Source organism: Sorex fumeus, unplaced genomic scaffold, assembly GCF_029834395.1.
Source record: "Sorex fumeus unplaced genomic scaffold, SorFum_2.1 ptg000017l, whole genome shotgun sequence".
NCBI classification, from domain to species: Eukaryota; Metazoa; Chordata; class Mammalia; order Eulipotyphla; family Soricidae; genus Sorex; species Sorex fumeus.
The window spans coordinates 1,399,074-1,417,984 of record NW_026606074.1 but is presented as its reverse complement, the minus strand read 5'-3'; the positions used below and the strand labels follow the sequence as shown (position 1 = coordinate 1,417,984).

At 62.2% G+C, this 18,911-nt stretch overlaps 3 protein-coding genes across 3 annotated transcripts; 1 reads left to right on the top strand and 2 right to left on the bottom strand.

Annotated features, from left to right (window-relative positions):
• Positions 1 to 2,487: 2,487 nt before the first annotated feature.
• LOC130021517 (olfactory receptor 2G2-like) lies at positions 2,488 to 3,417 on the bottom strand. The gene has a single exon (XM_056112275.1). The coding sequence runs from the start codon at positions 3,415 to 3,417 to the stop codon at positions 2,488 to 2,490; it is 930 nt and encodes a 309-aa protein (XP_055968250.1).
• A 4,324-nt stretch (positions 3,418 to 7,741) lies between these two features.
• Positions 7,742 to 8,725, bottom strand: LOC130021595 (putative olfactory receptor 2B8). The gene has a single exon (XM_056112351.1). It carries the CDS (start codon positions 8,723 to 8,725, stop codon positions 7,742 to 7,744), a length of 984 nt encoding a protein of 327 aa, XP_055968326.1.
• Positions 8,726 to 14,789: 6,064 nt separating this feature from the next.
• LOC130021594 (olfactory receptor 1019-like) lies at positions 14,790 to 15,719 on the top strand. Its single transcript, XM_056112350.1, has one exon. It carries the CDS (start codon positions 14,790 to 14,792, stop codon positions 15,717 to 15,719), a length of 930 nt encoding a protein of 309 aa, XP_055968325.1.
• The last annotated feature ends 3,192 nt before the right edge of the window (positions 15,720 to 18,911 follow it).

Sequence of the window (18,911 nt, the reverse complement as noted above, 5' to 3'; positions counted from 1 at the left end):
GCCCTGTGAGCGGGGTCGGGGCTGGAAGCAGCTCCAGTAGGAGGCCGGGCGGAGGCCTTAGGAGCTGTGGGCTGGCTGGAGTGTGTCCAAGAACGTGGACACTCCCTGCACCCCCTGAAGTCCAAGAAAGTGGCCTTGGCAGAGCGGGCCTGGCCTGTCTGCTAGGTAGGTCTCCCCAGGAAGGAGGGAAGAGGGAGCACGGCTGACTCGCGTCCCCGGACGGGGAGAGACTCCCCTGCTTTCCTCTGTGGGAGTCGTGGGGCTCGTTAAAATGTCCAGGACAGGTCCCCGGGGTCTCCTGGTGCCTCTGATGCTGGTGCACCTCAGTGCGGCCCCCAACCGGCCAATTAAACTCTCCCATTACCCGCTGGCCCCGGCCAGGGGCTGTCGGAAATGCACTTGTGTTCCCAGAACTTCAGAGGTGTCCTCCCGGGAGGAAGCCCTGTGGGCAATGGTCCCCCAAGTCCCGGGGGCTGTGGACCCAGCGCCAAGCGGACACGGTGGGGGGGAGTGGTGGGGGAATGGCTGGAGCAATAGCACAGCAGGTAGGGCGTTTGCCTGGCACGCAGCCGACCCGGGTTCGATTCCCAGCATCCTATATGGTCCCCTGAGCACTGCCAGGAGGAATTCCTGAGTGCAGAGCCAGGAATAACCCTAATAACCCTTGAACAATGCCGGGTGTGACCCAAAAAGCAAAAAAAACAAAAAACAAAAAACAAAAAACAAAAACCCAGTGACCAGTCGGTGCAAACAGCCCCAAGTGGCAGATGATGCCCTCTGCCCTCTCTCTCCTCCTGACCTTCACGCTTCATTTGTCTTTAGAGGCGAACACTTGCTGTTACTCAAAATACAACCCCTCTCTTCCTTGATCACAGGTCTGATCGTGGGGGCCACAATGTCCGAATTCCACACGCTGCTGGTGAACTCTCTCCTCTCCCGCCCCCTCTCCTAGACCCGGGTCTGCTCACCTGGAGCTCAGAGGTTTTGCAAGGCCCCGATTCCAGCCCAGCTGCCAGAGTGGTTGTTTAGCCCCCGAAGACCCCAACAGCCCTCATTGTCCCACACAAGGCCCCAGCTGGAGCCGCTTGGCTGCTGCCCTCAGCTGCCCTCAGCGTGCCCTGGCCTCTCCCCCACATAGGCAGACCAGGACACAAAGACGAGCCTTCCCTCCCCCAGCTGGACGGATCCACACGAGGCCAGCAGCTGAATCCAAGCAGTAACAAGGCACCACGTGGTCACTCACTGAGAGGAACTTGACAGAACATCTGTTTGAGGGGCTGGAGGTCAGCATGGAGGGGGGGCGCTTGCCTTGCCCCGGCCCACCCGGGTTTGGTGCCCAGCGTCCCGTAAGGCTCCCTGAGCAGAGAGCCAGGCATAGCCCTGGGCACTGCCGGGAGTGGCCCTAAGACAGAACCAAAAATTAGCTTGGACCCGGAGAAGTTCCCTCACTGGCTCCGACTTCTACTGTGCAGGGGGCAAGTCACTGTGTCCCTCCATGAGGGTTCCCAGGGGTTGGACACCCAGGAAGGCGCGGGGCTGCTTCATCCTGCCTTATGTCTCCGCAGTGCCCCCGCCCCCTTGCAGGGGCTGCCAAGGGGCACACAGGAGGACTGGTCAGTGCGCCTTGGCCAGTGGCCAGGTGCGAGGATGAGGCAGTGTCAGGCCCTGTGGACCACATGGTGCTGGGCACCTAGCCCAGCTGACCTGTGTGCTGTCTGGAAACAGCGTCTCTGTAGGAGAAAGGATAGCAAGGGCTCATGGGCCATAGAGGGCAGTGCCCGGTAATGTACGAGGGCAGTTCCTGGCTGTATGTAAGGGGCAGTGCCCGCTGTGTGATGGCAGTACCCGCTGAGTGTGAGGGAAGTGCCTGCTGTGTGTGTGAGGGCAGTGACCTGAGGCCCAGACAGTGGGTCACCCTGGCACCGTGGCCGTGTCCTCATGGAGGACGAGGCCCGTGATGACGAGGGCTGGGGGCTGTGTGCTCCACAGTGTGGGGAAGGGCGGGCAGGGGCCGTGAGGCCGGGCGGCGAGACCCAAACTCAGGAACGTGGCTCAGGCTGCTTGGAGGACGTTTAATGGTCAGTGGGGTGCGGGAGCTAGACCTCCCGGGGACAGTGTCTGCCCAGACAGAGTCGGGTTGCCTTGTGTGCAGATGTCAACGCTGACCCCGTCACAATCTACCTGCTGCCAAGGGGGCACCGGGCAGGCCCGGTCCAGGAGGGAAAGTCCACCAGAGGCCGTCATGTGTGTGTATGCGTGGCCACAGCGGCCCAGCCAGCCTGGACACTGGACGCTCGTCTGCGACTCACACCCGGGGTCATGCTGGCAACTCAAACCCTGGGGAAATCCAAACCCACAGCACAGGCAGCCGCGAGGGGCTGACCAAGGGCAACGCAGAGAGTCCTGCATGCGGCCAAGCACGACTGCCTCTGCCCCGGGGCCAGGGCTCACACCGTCTCCCGAGGGCCCCGGAAACCATCCCGCCCGTCAGGAAATCCTCCCCAGCACCTTCCAGAGCGCTGCCTTCACCTCCTTGTTCCGCAGGGTGTAGATGAGCGGGTTGAGCACGGGCGTCACCACCGTGTAGAACAGGGACACGAACTTGCCCTGGTCCTTGGACCTGCTCTGCGCCGGCTGCAGGTACATGAAGATGATGGTCCCGTAGAAGATGACGACCACCATGAGGTGCGAGGAGCAGGTGCCGAACGCCTTCCGCCGGCCCGCAGCCGACCGTATCCTCAGCACCGCCCGGGCGATGCAGCCGTAGGTGCCCAGGATGAAGGACACGGGCAGTACCAGGAAGAGCACGCTGGCCACATAGAGCTCGGCCTGGTTGAAGGTGGTGTCCACGCAGGCCAGCTTGATGAGCACGGGCACCTCGCAGAAGAAGTGGTCCACACGGCGGTGGCCACAGAAGGGCAGCTGCAGGGTGAGCGTGGACTGCACGAGGGTGGTGGCCACGCCGCTGAGCCAGGCCGTGGATGCCAGCAGGTGGCAGAGCCGGGGGTGCATGATGAGTGTGTAGTGTAGGGGCCGGCACACAGCCACGTAGCGGTCGTAGGCCATGACGGCCAGCAGGATGCACTCGGTGGAGCCCAGCGCCAGGGCCACGCAGAGCTGCACCACGCAGCCCCCATAGGAGATGGACTTGTCGGGGCCGCCCATGTTGACCAGCAGCTGGGGCACGACGCTGCTGGTGAAGCAGAGGTCCACCAGGGACAGGTGGGTGAGGAAGAAGTACATGGGCGTGTGCAGCCGGGGGTCCAGCCGCGACACCAGGATGATGGCCGCGTTGCCCAGGAGTGTTGTGATGTACAGGAGGGAGATGAGCCCAAAGAGGACGCGCTCTAGCTGGGGCCGGTCGGAGAAGCCCACCAGGATGAAGCCCGGGGGGCCGCTGGTGTTGGTGCCCGGCATGGCATCATTGGCAGGGGCAGGGCTGTGCCCACCAAGCCCACGGTCAGGGGCCAGGGCAGGGAGACGAGCCAGGCTGTGGGGCGGAATGGCTGAGATCTGCGTGAGTCCCCCGGCTCCCCCTCAGGCCAGGGCAACGGCCAGTCGGGTTCTGGCAGGTCCGGGGCAGACAGACCCCTGGCAAGGGACAGGGAGGGCGTGCCAGAAGCAGTCTCGGGAGCCAGAGGTTCCCCAGCAGGGGTGTGGCAGGGAAGTCCTCAGGTACCTCTTCCTCAGTGGACGCTTGGGGGTATCTCAGCACTCATGGCAACTCTCTCTAGTCCTGCTCTTTGCCTAGAGGAAGGGCGGCTGCTGAGGGCGGGTCACTCACAGTCAGTTTCTGTTATCGCCCGTGGGGCAGGCTCAGGGAGACGCCTTTGCTCCTCGGGACCGGGCCCCTGTGAGGCTGGCCGAGCCCTGCACCGCTGTGGAGGGACCGTTTGGTGCTTTCCACGCAGAAGACAGACCGCACCAGAGCAGGGGGGGATGTATTTTCCTACATCCACCCACGCAGAGGAAACCACTCAGAGGCCAGATTAGATTCCTTTTCTCTGGCACTTTGTGGGATGCCAGCTCACCAGCTCTTACAAACCATACTCTCTGGGCACAGTCGCAGAACAAGACATCATGACATTTCCTAAATTCTTACAAGTGAAAATACACCTCTAACCTCAGAGTGAAATGAATGAAAAAGTTATCCCTGAAGAATTAGAAAAGATTCAGAAGTGTGTGTGTGTGTGTGTGTGTGTGTGTGTGTGTGTGTGTGTGTATCCAATCAGTCATCTGATTTTTTATCTAGAGAAGGAAAAGCACAAAAAGTTCTTGTTTTAGTCAAAGAATGAAGTGAGACAGGACTCACAGGGCAGAATCAGAAATAGCAAGGTCTGAGGAACAGCAGAGGAAAGTCAGCGCGAAGGACGTCCCGTAGTCCAGTGCCAGCTGCCCTCGCACGGGCAGTGCTCAGCCTCAGACGGGGGGAGGGTCTCGGCAGACCCAGCTCCCACCTCTCAGGCCCCCCTGTCCCACTCGGCCCCTCAGCTGGAGCCCACACAGTGCTGGCCCTCCCGGACCCCCCAGGCCAGTCTGTGCTCAGCCTCCACCACCGGAAAGAAAGGAGAAACGTAGACCCGCCTGTGGACGTGTGCTGGGGAAGTTGTGACCGGCCGGGAGGCTCGGCCAGTGCCGTGTCGCAGGGACAGTGCAGGCGGCGTGTCCTGGACCTCGTGGCTGGTCTCGCGGGGCTCCCTGCCCAGTCGTCGCCTCTACATGATGGACAGGGGCCCAGGCTGCCGCCTCTGGAGCAGCCGGAGGCTCTGTTGGTGTCCGGGGGACAGAGACATTTATCAGGGCCTCGGTGGTTCCCTGCACTGTGTTCTGCAGCAGGGCCCTGCCCTGGGGACGCCCTGCCACCCCGGGGAATGCTTGTTAGACACGAACGGCCTGAGAACGCCAGGTCCCAGCTGCTGGGGACACAGGGCTTCCCGTCACTCGTGGGAGTGACCCGTCTCCCGCCATCCCCTCCCCGCTCCCACAGTGACGAACAGCCCCATGGAGCCCCGTTCTGATTCCAGGGTCACATCGATATGCTGTAGCCCATTAACCCCTGGCTGACTGGCACAGGGCACGGCACCCACAGCCCCCCTAACCTTCACCACTGCACAGGGATGAAGAGGGAGGGAGGGCCCCAACCTGAGGGGCCTCACAGACTCTTGTGACCCTCCCCTCCATTTCACACCTTCACCGACTCCCCCAGCCCCTCCCAACCAAATGGCAGAACTTTGAGAACTGAGGGTCCCTCTCTTACCCCCAGGCAGGGCAGGCCTGGAAAGCTCTGGGCTGAACTCATGTCCTGCCCTGGCTTCCAGGACTGAAGAGGGGACTGTGTGTGCACGGGGCGGCAGGCTGGCAGGCTGAGCCAGGTCCTCCCTCGGTCGACCCCGGCTGACCACACCCTCAATGTGCATTCTTTTTCCAACCAGGGAGGTTGAGTTCTCCGAACACGGGCCAGGTGAAGTGAAAAGGCTGTGTTCTCCTGGACGGGTGGCCCCCCAGTGGGTTCCGCGAGGGTCTTCACCTCCCCGCCCCCCCCCCCCCCCAGCTTGGTTCTTCAGAACCAAATAGTGCTAGGCTAACACAGAGCACCAGGCTCCTTGTCACTAGCACGTGTCATCTGTTTCACTCTGACTCCCTTCTCCTATGTGAGTATTTTCCCTTCCATCCTGCTAGGATGACTCGTTAAAAAACAAAGATGGGTCTGGAGTGACAGGGCAGTGGGGAGGGCGCTTGCCTTGCATGAGGCCACCCCAGGTTGGATCCCCGGCACTACACACAGTCCCCCGAGCCCTGCCAGGAGTGGCCCCTGAGTGCTGAGCCAGGAGTAAGTCCTGAGCACCACCAGATGTGGCCCCCCAAACAAAATCATGATCACGATCATCCTGTTGTCCGTCGATTGCCTCAAGCAGGCACCAGTAACGTCTCCTTTGTCCTAGCCCTGAGATTTTCAAAAGTGCCATATTCAAGGCTCTTTCAGGGTAAGGAGAATGAGACCCATCATTGTTACTGGTATTTGGCATATTGGGTACGCCACAGGGAGTTTGCCAGACTCTGCCGTGTGAGCAGGTAACATTCGGTAACCTGCCAGGTTGTCCAAAGTAAGAATGAGATAGTCCCAAACAAAATAAAGATAGATAACAATCCCATACGGCCACATAGTGTTTTGACAAGTGTATCCAATCCATTCAACAGAGAAAGTTTCGGTTCCAATGTTCTTGGGTCTTGGGATATTGCAAACTGATTTGCTAAGTGAGTTGGGTATTTAATTATATACCAAAAAAGAAAAGAAAAGAAAAGAAAAAAGGACTCAAATGGGATCAAAGACCAAACTTACCCAGGGAATGGGACTGCTGTGGTCTCAGATATGACATCAGAACCAGAGGAAGCAGGAAAGCTGTAAGCAAATTTAATTTAATGAAAATAAAATTGTGCAGCAAAGACACTGAGCAGAGAGCAAGCCATGGAATTGGGAGAAACATCTGAGTCACGGATAATCCGAGGCTGATATCCACAGACGTGTATAGATGCGTGCAGAGAATAGCGACCAGTCCGTGGGAATTCCCACCATGGAGGACAGAGCTCCTAGGCAAGCACCCTCACAGCGGACAGACACAGAGACCAAGGGGCAGGTGGGCAGGTCCAGAAGCGCCACTCAGAGTCTAAATCAAATTGGTCCTGCCGGGACCCTGTGACTCGGCTGGTCCCCAGCGGAAGCAAAGGGCGAGGAGTGTGGAGGGGAGGAGGGCGAGGAGGGCACACTGCTTTCTGGGCAAGACGGTGTGTCCACCAAACAGCGCGACACGTGACCCAGAAGCCCCAGCCCCGAATTAGCGTCCCGATGTCCACCACAGCTGCAAATAGAGCAGTGTGTCCTGTTCCCACCAGCAGATGATGGAGACGCGTGCAGGGCAGGGCAACACACCATGCCGCACCTGCCAGGATCAGGATTTCTGTGCAAACTCATGCACATGCATGTGCTTCAGATGTGCATGAACGAGATCTTGCCGGCTGGGGACCCTCACCGGGGGCCAGCTCCCTAAGGCTCCGGCAGAGAGGCAGCAGAGCAGTGACACTCAGGAGGGGCCTGGGTGCGGGCGACAGACTGCTTGCCTGGTTTCCAGGAAGGAAGCTCCCGCCACCAAATGCAACGCCAACTGCTCCAGAGAACCCAACGCTGGGTCCCCGGCAGACTCTGGCCGTGTCTGCTAGCAGGAGTGGGAGCTAAGTCCACGGGGCACTCCTGCCGTGCCCAGTCCGGGCTCCATATGGCCTCTCCTGCCTCTGGCTCGCTTGTGCACGTGGATGCGCTGTGGGCCGAGAGCAGGGGCTGCAGTCCCGGGAGGGGGAGGCTTGGGGAGAGGGTGAGGGTCCCGGGGCAACCCTCTCTCCCTCAAAGACACAGAACCTGACTCGACAATGGCCTCCAACAGGCTGAGGAGCTCACAGGTGAGAAGCCAGTCAGGGGTGGCCACCGGCCTCTGCCTTCTGACTGAGACCCAGCGCCCCACCAGCCCCTCAGAGCTCCCCACATCCCTAGCTCACACAGGTGGCAGTCTGCTCCGCCATCCTGAGCTCTGCAGGGGACACCTGCAGACAGCACAGAGGCAGGGAGAAACGGAGACAGGTGGGGAGAGGGGCTGGCCCTGTGCAGTGGCCACTCCCGCCCCCACGGCATCCTGGGCCCAGACCTCTGTGCTGTGTGAAGAGCTCCAACAGGTGTCTCTGCGTGAGCCTCTCACTTTCCTCGAGGGGCCTGCTCCCGGGGGCCACACGCTGGGCGCCACATTCTCCCCCAGCCCTTCAGAAACAGCCTCCGCAGGGCGCCTTTGGCCTCTTTGTTCCTCAAGGTGTAGATGAGGGGGTTGATCACGGGGGGCACGAGGTTGTAGCAGAGGGCCACGAACCTGTCCACGTACTTGGACACGGCCCCCTTGGGCTTGACGTACATGTAGATGAGGGTGGTGTAGAAGAGGGTCACCACGGTGAGGTGGGACCCGCAGGTCCCGACGGCCTTCCTCCGGCCCTCGGGGGACCGCATGCCCACCATGGTCCAGCCGATGCAGCCGTAGGAGCCCACGATGAACAGCAGGGGCAGGACGATGAGGATGATGCACTCGATGAAGATGACCCGGCGGTAGGCGCGCACGTCCCCGCAGACCAGCTGCAGTGTGGGCACAGACTCGCAGTAGAAGTGGTGGATGCGGACGTGGCCACAGCGGGGCAGCGACAGCCCATAGGCTGTGTGTGCCAGCGAGTTGCTGAAGCCCAGTGCCCAGGAGGCCCCGGCAAGGGAGCCGCAGAGCTGCGGGGGCATGAGCTGCGTGTAGTGCAGGGGCTGGCAGATGGCCACGTAGCGGTCGAAGGCCATGACAGCCAGCAGCACACACTCGGTGCCGCCCAGGCCCAGCGTGATGAAGAACTGCAGGGCGCAGCCCGCCAGGCTGATGGACCGGTCAGCGCCCCGCAGGTGGACGAGCATCTGGGGCGCGATGGTGGTCATGTGGCAGAGGTCCACCACCGACAGGTGGGTGAGGAAGAAGTACATGGGCGTGTGCAGCCGGGCGTCAAGCCGGGCCACCAGCACGATGGTGCCGTTGCCCAGGACCGTCAGCACGTAGAAGACGGAGACCACGACCAGGAGGGCGGCCTCCAGCCGGGGCTGGTCGGAGAAGCCCACCAGGATGAAGGAGGCACCCGCGCTGGCGTTGGGCCTCTCCATTGGCCCCCGCCCTGCCCGGGGAGGCTTCCACAGGCCCACAGGCCCTCCGGGGGCCGCCCTGGTGAGAGACTCACCTGGACTCTCAGGAGAATCACGGTCGTGTGTGCGTGCCCAGGGGGTCGTTGTGGGGTAGCCCCCGATGCCAGCAGCCCACACTCCCCGTCTGCCCGGAGCGTGACGCAAAGCTCTGCCTCTCCCACCTTGGGTCTTCTGCCCCGTAGCTCCGACCGCAGAAGGAGCCCTGAACCCCTCGTAGCTGTGCTGGGAATCTCAGTCCCCCCGAGCCATGGAGACCTTCAGTGAAAAGCAGCTGCGTTACTGTTACTGTGTTACTGCTGTTACTGTTGCAATTTTCCTCTTGGAGACGCTCCAGCTACTACGACAGTGTCAGTGGCGCGGCTGTGCTCTGGGCACGGAGCCAGGCAGGCCTTTCACCGCCGAGGCACTGCCACAGTCCCACTCTCTAGAAGGTTCCCCGCTACGGGCGGACACAGCTGGCCCAGTCCCTCCCCACACTGTGCTCTGGTGGGGGCTTGTGTTCCTCCGGAGGGGGCGCATCGGCTGAGGGCTGGTGCTGTGTGGGGAGCAGAGAGGGGGGCCGTGGTGGCGGCATGGTGGGGAAGTGCCCGGGAAGGAGGCCCCGGACCCCGGCTCAGCGCTGACCCTCCTCTGGCGCTGTCAGCTGTGGCTGGCCCAGTGCCAACACACCCAGCTGTGCGCCCACCCCAGACACAGACAGAGCAGGGGCTCTGCTCACTCCAAGGAGAAGGTGCCCTCAGCCCTGGCTGCTGGGGTCCTGAGCGGACTGGAGGCAGGGGCAGGGGACTCACATGTGGCTGCGATCCCAAGCGACGCAGACCCCGAGGGCTGCCCTCTGCAGAGATGTCCCTGCCGGCGTCCAGGTGGCCCCGGTCCAGGAGGGCTGGAGCTCCAAGGCGGCAGAGCCGCTGAGCCTGGGGAGAGGCATGACTTGCAGTGCCGGGCAGCCCTGAGCCCAGCCTGCCTGCACCCACACACTCTGCAGGGCTGCCCGTGGATAAGGCTCCCTGTGACGGGCCCGAGGCAGCCACGTGTGGGGACGCGCCCGTCCTCAGCCCAGGCTCCTCTCGGGTCCGTCAACGCTCTCCTCTGCTCCCAGGGAGACTTTTCCTTTCAGAGGAGCCTATTTTCACTCTTGGTTTATGGGCTGCCTTGACTCTGCTCGCACTGACTCCCGGCTCGGTGCTCAGGTGCTCAGACGCTCAGTCCTGGTGGGACTGGAACCATCCGGGGGGCTGCAGATTGAGCCTACATCAGCCGTGTGTAGGCAAGTGCCTCACCTGCTGCACTGGGGACCGGCTTCCGTCCCACACGCCGCTAGGTCGATGTCTGTGCAGTGTCCGCCCCGGAAAGGGCCTCCCTGTGCAGGTGACCTCAGAGCCCTGTGCTGGCCTCATGCTCCATAAAGCAGGGAAGCCCTAACACCCTCCTTAAAGACCAAACTCCCATCTGAGAATGTGGAGAAACGAGCATTTGAAACAACCGCATAAACCAGCAGGCACCGGCACGTTCAGGGTTTGAGGCGCTGCAGCAGAGACCTTCCTCCTCAGCCTAGGGGCTCAGCAGTGAGGGAACTACAGAATCTGGACACTCTTGCTGGCACCCGGGCCAGGGCCCAGGGCTCTGGGACTCACCGGAGACAGCGTATCACCGGGAGGGTGGAGCAGCAGCCCGGGACCACCAGCCCAGCACGGCAGAGCCGCAGCTGGCAGTGGCTGCCTGGACAGACACCTGGGGACATATAGGGCCTTGGCGAGGGGTGGTGCCCGCCCTGAGTGGTGCCCCCTCCCGCTCCTGGTGGGCCCAGTGCTCCCGCAGGGCCTCACATCTCTCTGGGGCTCATTAGGGCTGGAGCGCAGGTTCCAGAGGCCACGATGGGGAGAGCAAGGCACCGACCTGCAGGGGGCCTCGCGGTGAGCCTGTGTGTGCATGGAGCGGAGGGAAGCCTGCGGGGTCCAGCAGGCAGCGCTGGCCCCCACACAGTGGCTTCTGACACGCCCGATGGCGAGAGGAATGATTGCCCCCATCTGGCAGGATGAGGCAGAAGGTAGGGGGTTGCAGATGCTCGACACCAGGGAGCAGCCTCTAGAACGTTCTCCAGACAACGCAACCACGAGGACGGCCACGCAGGGATGGCGCCTGGTGCCTCGGGACTGAGTCACGCCCACCCATGTGTTTCTGCTGTGTGCGGGATGTTCCAAGCAAGCTCTGACAGACTCACGTTTGCATGGGCCGATTCACTGGTCTGTTATGAGCTTGTCGGGGACAGGGGTCTGGGTCTGCCTGGTGGCGAGGATGCCGTCTCCCGTGGGGGGAGTTCCTGACACGCCAGGAGACCCCCCCCCCCGGCCCCTGCAATGCCGTGGAACCAGGGTTGGGAGAAAGCGGGGAGGTGGGTGAGCGGTACCACCCAGGGCCCAGAAGGAGCCTCTGGGGCGGGGACGGGGCGGAAACCCATTCGCGAGAATCACATCATGTCTCATTCCTCAAGGCAGACCTAGGTTGCAGGGAGGGAGGGAGGGAGGTGGGAGGGAGGGAGAGGAGAGGGGGGATGGAGGAAGGATGGGGGGAGTCTTCCTCAGCAACTGGCTGCAGGCTCAGGGACAGCCCCTTCACTCGCCGTCCCACTGCTCTGGGGCCCGCTCAGGCCTATAACAAGCTGTCATGCCTCAGGGGTGCCACAACGCTCAGCGCTCCACCAGGGGGGTGGTCGTCACAACCAGGCCTGGCCCCCGCTGCCTTCTTAGCAATTCTGTGGTGTGGGGCAGTGGGACACACAGAAATAAAAGAATGTCCCTGTGGTGGTGGTGCTGAGCCCCGAGCCCCCTAGCCCTCCCGCACCCGGGCGCGGCTGACAGAGACACAGCTGCTCCCGGGGGAGCCAAGGCTCTTGGTCAGAGGCTGAGCCTGCAGGGGCCAAGCAGGAGGGGTGGGGCTGTGCCCTCTGCTCCACACTCCACGGGGGCAGGTGGGTGGGTTGGGGCCACACAGCCTGAGCCCAGGGGCCCTGGCGAGCCGGGGAGCCCAGCGAGGACCAATTACTGGGCGCCCGGCTGTGCCCAGATGAGAGCTGGCAGCGAGTCAGGGGTGCGCCCTGGGGAGGCCGCCCGCGGGCAGACGGGTCCAGGCCTGGGGATTAATCTCTGCATCCCCCGGGGCTGCAACGTGGGTCCTCAGGTGGGGTCGGAGCAGATAAGCAGGGATAGGGAGGGACGGGGACTGTGATTCCTGCTGTGGCCCAGAGACCATCAGTCCCTCAGAGTGCCTGGTGGGTGGGGAGGTATCGGCAAGCCAAGGTGCGGGGGCTCTTTGGCTGGGGAGGGTCCAGGGACCGGTGGTCCCAGAGGCGGGTGCTGTGAGGATAAGGGCTGCAGGTCCTGGTGGGGAGTCGGAGCCCAGGGGCGAGCGCTGGCATTGGGGCCGTGCCCGGCAGGACCCTGGCATGGAGGCTCTCGGAATTCATGGTGACGGTTAATGAACCTTGGGGGGTCACTCCCGACCTGTCCCACACAGACCCCCAGTCACACAGCTTGTGTCTGCACAGGGTGGTCTCCCCTCCTGTCCCTCCTTCCCCTGAAAACTGCCCCTTCATTCACCTGCACCCACCCCCGGGCACCCGCAACCTTGCCCCAGCCTGTCTGGCACCGTCTCCCTCTGCTGCAACGCATGGGACCCGTGTCAGGGCCTGTGCTGTAGTGGGGACTCGTGTCATTCTGGCTCACGCCTTCCCCGGTGTTTGCCCAAGACCTGGCAGAGCTGTCTCTTGCCTGCAGATGTGCCGTCAGGATGGCGGGTGGGTGCAGGTGAGGGGACGCGTCCCAGCCTCTCAGGCACCTCAGGCATCAGGCACCAAGAGCCAGAGATCTGTGCAGTAAATGCCCGCAGTGCCCGCTCATTTCCTGAACAGCGGGTTTGACTCTTCACGTCGTAAACGGAGGAAGAGGCCAACTAGGTGGACCCTGTCTGGGCCTCTTGGCTGATAAGGGGCTGGCACAGCGAGTTCTGCTGGCTCTGCCGGGTGCTGAGTCTGGCAGGCTCGGGGAGGCAGGTGCAGGGCGGCGGGTGCAGGTGGGCTTCAGCAGGGCACAGGAGAGAGACCAGGTGCTTCCGACAGGCTGAGGCTCCTCCCATGTGACGGGCCCTGAGGCTGATGCCCAGAGGGGCCAGTCTCTGCAGCGTCCACAGGGGCAGATGAGCCGACTTTTCCTGTGTACTCCGTTCATCAGGACCGAGGGAAGGGCTGTGTCCCACTGGCTCGGGGCGTTTCGTGTCTCTGACGCCTCACCCTGCTACAGACCCCATCCCACCCACACCGAGCGTGAGGCTCCTCCAGGCAGGACACCCTTACTGGGTCTTCTTCATTTCAGCAGAGACACGTGGGTTTCGAGGTGAGGAAACGGGAGGGTCGGGCTGGGTGTACAGCCAGGCTGCCACGTCGGCCCTGAACCTGGCCTCTCTCCCCAGGTGCTTGACTCCCCCAAGCCCAGGCCTTGGGCGGCCCCCGATTTCTGCCCCAACATGCCGCTGGAATGTGCCCCTTCTTGCCGCCTGCTCCGGGTGCGCTGGTGCCCCCGTTCCGTACATTGAAGCTGGGAGCTCCGCGTGGCCTTACTCTGGGAGAAGGGCCCTTCTCGGGAGAGGGGTGCCTCCTCGGACACAGCGTGGGGCCCAGAGGGGGGAGGCACCGACCCGCACCCGGAGGCAGAGCAGGGGGCGGCCAGCCAGGGCGGGTGGGGCTTGGTCTCTGCAGCAGCCACGCTTTCTTCTCCGATGACAGCAGCTGCCCCGGGTGCACACAGTGGTTCCTCCTGGGCGAGTCAGGTCCCAAGGCACTGGGTGGGAGGTCGGAGTTGGAACAGGAGGCCCGGCTGGGTGCTCCCTGCACCCACTGCCCTGGTCCTGTAGTGACAGCGAGAGCGTTGGTGCCGGATTGCATGGTCATTCCACGAGGAAGAGTCACTGCTGTCATTCAGGGAGAAGCACAGCAGAAGACATAGGAGGTGTGCACCCTCAGTCCTTCATCCAGAGGGATCAGGACCTGCTGCGGTCAACGCGGGCACTCAGGACAGGAGGTGACCCAGCAGGAGGCCTGCACAGACCAGGCTCAGGAGCAGCTCAGCTGGCCCCAGGCCTCTGGGCAGTCACGCCCAGGACAGGGTGTCCGGTAACTCTCCCTTTCTGTCCCCAGGCGGCTCGTGTCCCAGACGGCCGTGCTCCTGCCTGCGTCTCCTTCCTCCTTGGGCACTGATGGTAAGTGGTCAGTGACAGGGTGCAGGTGGCTGGGGACCCCCAAAGCAGCAGGTGCTCAGGGCCAGAGGTGGGGTCAGCACAGTCAGTAGGTCCTGCCCAGACAGCAGCTCTGGGGTCCCGCAGCTGCTGTCCATGGTGCTTATCAGGGGTCAGCAATCCCCTTGTTGGCCAGGCAAGGCACAGCATCTTGGAGTGGGTGGGGGAGCCCGTCCAGGAGGGAGCAGAGGGAACACAGGGACCCTTCACTTTGGCTTTATCTGGACGCTGAGGTGGCATCATGCAGGACCTGAGTCACAGGGCCCCTCAGTGACCAGCTGTTCTGCTCCTGATGCCCAGCATGGGGTCCCTGTCCCAGCATCTCCGAGTCCACCCACTGGTGTTCAGCAGTGAGAGCTCAGGGACTGGGCATAGCGGCTGGCACCCCCTCCCGTGCTGGGGATGGCCCCGGCCTCCTGCCCACGGCCTGTGTTCAATCTGAGCCCCGTCTCCCTTCAGGAGACCCCCTGCTGAGCGGGTGGACCTGTCAGAGCCTGCTCTTTCTGGGGCCCGTGGAATCAGCATCCGAGTAAACGCTGGTTGATTTCCTTCACCCCTCAGACTCTGCCCCCAGTGAGAGGTGCGGAGAGGCCGCAGGAGAGAAAGCACCTGGAAGAGAGAGGCCATGAGTCCAGCGAGGAACCTCAGTGTCCACCAGCTGGGAACTCCAGTGGGTGCATGTTGGGTCCCAGGCCCTCCACCATCCGGCTTATTCCTGCCCCGGGTGTCCGTCTCTGCAATGGCTGTGGGCAATGGGAGCGCCGTGACCACGTTTGTGCTCAAGGGCTTCTCCGATGACCCCAGTCTGAGACTGGTCAGTGCCGCCTGTTTCCTGCCCATCTACCTGTTTGCCCTGCTGGGCAACGCCTCGGTCATCGCAGCTGTGAGCCGGGACGGCCGGCTGCACACGCCCATGTACTTCTTCCTGAAGAACCTGTCCTTCCTGGACATGTGCTACACCTCGGTCACCCTCCCCAAGGCCATTGCCAATGGTCTCTCGGGCTCTGAGCGGATCTCCTTCGCCGAGTGCGTGGCCCAGCTCTTCCTGTTTGTCACGCTCTGTGCCTCCGAGTGCTTCCTGCTGACGGCCATGGCCTACGACCGCTGCGTGGCCATCCAGAGGCCCCTGCACTACGGGGTCCTGATGGGCAGGGGGCGCTGTGTCCTGCTGGTCCTGGCGGCCTGGCTGGCCGGCGCGCTGTACGCCGTCTTCCACACCAACAACACCTTCTCGCTGCCCTTCTGCGGGCCCAACGTCATCGAGCACTTCTTCTGTGACAGCTCCCCTGTCATGCGCCTGTCTTGCGCCGACCCCCGCAGCCACGAGGAGGTGGGCTTTGTGGTGGGGGGCTGCGTCATCCTCAGTGCCTTCGCCCTCACGGTCCTCTCCTACGTGCTCATCATCTCCACCATCGCCCGGATGCCATCCGCGGGCGGCCGCCAGAAGGCCTTCTCCACCTGCTCCTCTCACCTGGCCACCGTACTCCTCTTCTACGTCACCGGGAGCTTTGCCTACCTGAGCCCCACGTCTCAGTACTCCCCCACGCAGGGACGCCTGGTGTCCGTGTTCTACTCTGTTCTCACACCCAGCCTGAACCCTGTGGTCTACTGCCTGAGGAACCAGGACATGCAGGCCGCCCTGAGGAGGCTCTTTGTCCCGTCCAAGTAGCCTGTGGACGAGCCAGCCTGCTCAGGGGAACGGCAGAGCTGGCGAGACCCAGAGGGAACGGGCAGTCTAAAGGCCGAGCATGGAGAGGGGGCTGGCACCCTGGGCCTGGGCCCCGAGGAGGAGGCAGAAACTTGGTCTCTGCGGGGCAGGGCTGACTTTCCATGGATCCAAATGTCAAACAGGGAGCCTGAGACCTGGAGACTCACACCCAGCTGGGCACTGGCACAGACACCTCAGCTCAGAACTGCCCATGTGAGTCCACTGCCCGACCTGCCCTGACGACACAGGCTTTGCGTGGGATTCACATGGCAGTCGGGCTGGCTGGGGTAAGCAAATCAGCAAACTGTTACATCACAGGAGCAGGAAAATGCTGAAGGTCATTGATCATTTCATTTGATTCAGGAGAGAAATCCGTGGACTAGATCCTGCACCTTTCACGGAAAGAACCGGGCCGGTGCCTGGAGTGGGGGTCTCCCAGGGAGCTGGTGCAGGCCCACAGCTGAGCCCCCTTAAGGCTCAACATCTGAAAACTGCTCAGAGCCAAGGGCGTTGCTCTCTGAGAGTCACTTAGCCCCAGACAGCTGTCCAGCTAGGCCCAGGGGAGAGAGAATGATTCACCACGTCACCAATTTCAGAGAGCAGAGGAGGCCGTGACAGCGCGGATAACGCTACATCTCACGTGAAACTTAGATTCTGCTCAATGGGTCAGTTTAGCCCATTGTGAACGAAATGCTAATAAAACTACTCCCACTGAAAACTACTGAAGAAGGAATTAGCAAATAAATGAGCCAAACTGAGAGAAGAAACACTCTCTTTTTTTTTTTGTTTGTTTTGTTTTGCACCAACCAGTGCTCCTGGCTCTATGCTCAGAGTTCACTCCTGACACAGTCTGATGTACAAAATGTGGTGACAGGATCGAAATGAGGTCAGCTGATACAAGGAAGTGTCTTCACCCACGTCCTAGTTCCTGGGCGGGAAATACTCAGTGTTCACAGTGAGTGGTGCTATACGTCACTGTGTGAGTTTTCACACCATCAAGAAACTTGGACGACCATTTATTTCCCAGACTTCCCATGTGGGGTGGCTTTGGACAGAGAACAGGTATTTATAACAGAGCCCACCATGGTGTGACCTGGGGTCCGCTCGTGGACACAGATGAGTGACACCATCAGAGTGTGCCGGGAAGATTTGGCGCCTGTCCCCAAAATGTGGCAGAGGTGGTTGGCAACTTGGATCAAATGTCCTCTGAGCTCAGGCTGTCGAAGATGGAACCACCCTCCTTGGGAAATGCTGACATGGGCTAAGAAACACGGTTCACTCAGGGGCTGTTGTTGGACTCTGGGAATATCCTTGTCAGTGTAGAGCGAGGGCCAATTACTGGGCGCCCGGCTGCCGCCTCCGGTGAGAGCTGGCAGCGAGTCAGGGGTGCGCCCTGGGGAAGGCTGTCCACGCACTGGTTAGTCCAGGCCTGGGGATTAATCTCTGTGTCCCCCGGGGCTGCAACATGGGTCCTCGGGTGGGGTCGGAGCAGATAAGCAGGGACAGGGAGGGACAGGGACTGTGACTCTCACTGTGGCCTGGAGACCGTCAGACCCTAGAGCGCCCGGCAGGCAGGGAGGCGTCGGCAGACTGAGGTGTGGGGGCTCCGCGGCAGGGGAGGCTGCGTGAGGGTCTGGGGCTGGTGGTCCCAGAAGCAGCTGCGTGAGGGTAACGGCTGCGGGTAATGGTGGGGAGTCAGAGCCCAGAGGCAAGCGCCGTCATTGGGGCTGTGCCCGGCGGGACCCTGGCACGGAGGCTCTCGGAGTTCATGGTGATGGTTAATGAACCTTGGGGAGTCACCCCCGACCTGTCCCACACAGACCCCCAGTCACGCAGCTTGTGTTCGCACAGGGTGGTCTCCCCTCCCTGCCCTTCCTCCTCTGGAAACTGCCCCTTCATTCACCTGAGCCCACCGGGCACCCGTGACCTTGCCCCAGCCTCGCTGGCACCGTGATCCCTTCCCCCCCGCCCCCCCCCCCCCCCCCCCCCCCCGTGAATGTTTTGTTGTGGTTGAAACATTAAACCTACAAACTGCTTCTCTTCCCTAAGTCTGTGCATTGCTGTCGGGCCCCTTTCCTCCGGGCAGTGGTGCTAGACGAGCACCCACTCGAGCCTGACCCAGCGGTGCTGGATGAGCACCCCCTCGGGCCTGACCCAACTTCGTTCCTCCTGGATGCCCATCTCCGCTGGGCTCGAGGAGTCTCAGCGGTCTCCAGAGCACATGGGGGCTCGGAGAAGCTCAAGGCTGCCCCTCAGGCCTTCATGGGGGCGTAGGAGACTCCTGGCAGGGCAGTCATACCCAGGAAAGGGTGTCCAGTAACTCTGCCCCTCTGTCCCCCCAACAGCTTGTGTCCCAGTCGGCCGTTCTCCTGCCTGTGTCCCTTTCTTCCCTGGGCACTGATGGTGAGTGGTCAATGACAGGGTGCAGGTGGCTGGGGACCCCCAAAGCAGCAGGTGCTCAGGGCCGGGGGGTGGTCAGCACGGCCAGTAGGTCCTGCCCAGACAGCAGCCCTGGGGTCCCGCAGCTGCTGTCCATGGTGCTTATCAGGGGGTCAGCAGTCCCCTTGTTGGCCAGGCAAGGCACAGCATCTTGGAGCGGGTGGGGGAGTCCGTCCAGGAGGGAGCAGAGGGAACCCAGGGACCCTTCACTTTGGTTTTGTCTGGGCGCTGAGGTGGCATTATGCAGGACTGGAGTCACAGGGCCCCTCAGTGACCAGCTGTCCTGCTCCTGATGCCCAGCATGGGGTCCCTGTCCCAGCATTTCCGAGTCCACCCACTGGTGTTCAGCAGTGAGAGCTCAGGGTCTGGGCATAGTGGCCGGCACCCCCTCCTGTGCTGGGGATGGCCCTGGCCTCCTGCCCACGGCCTGTGCTTCAGTCAGAGCCCCTTCCCCCCTCGGGAGTCCCTCCTGCTGAATGGGTGGACCTGTCAGAGCCTGCTCTTTCTGGGGCCCGTGGAATCAGCATCTGAGTAAACACTGGTTGATTCCCTTCACCCCTCAGACTCTGCCCCCGGTGAGAGGCGCGGAGAGGCCGCAGGAAAGAAAGCACATAGACGCCCGGGAGGTCCCTGTCCACCACGAGGGCCCCTGTGTGTGAGCCAGGCAGCGAGTCCTCTGTCTGCGGTGCTCCGCCCCTGGCACCCGTCTCTGCG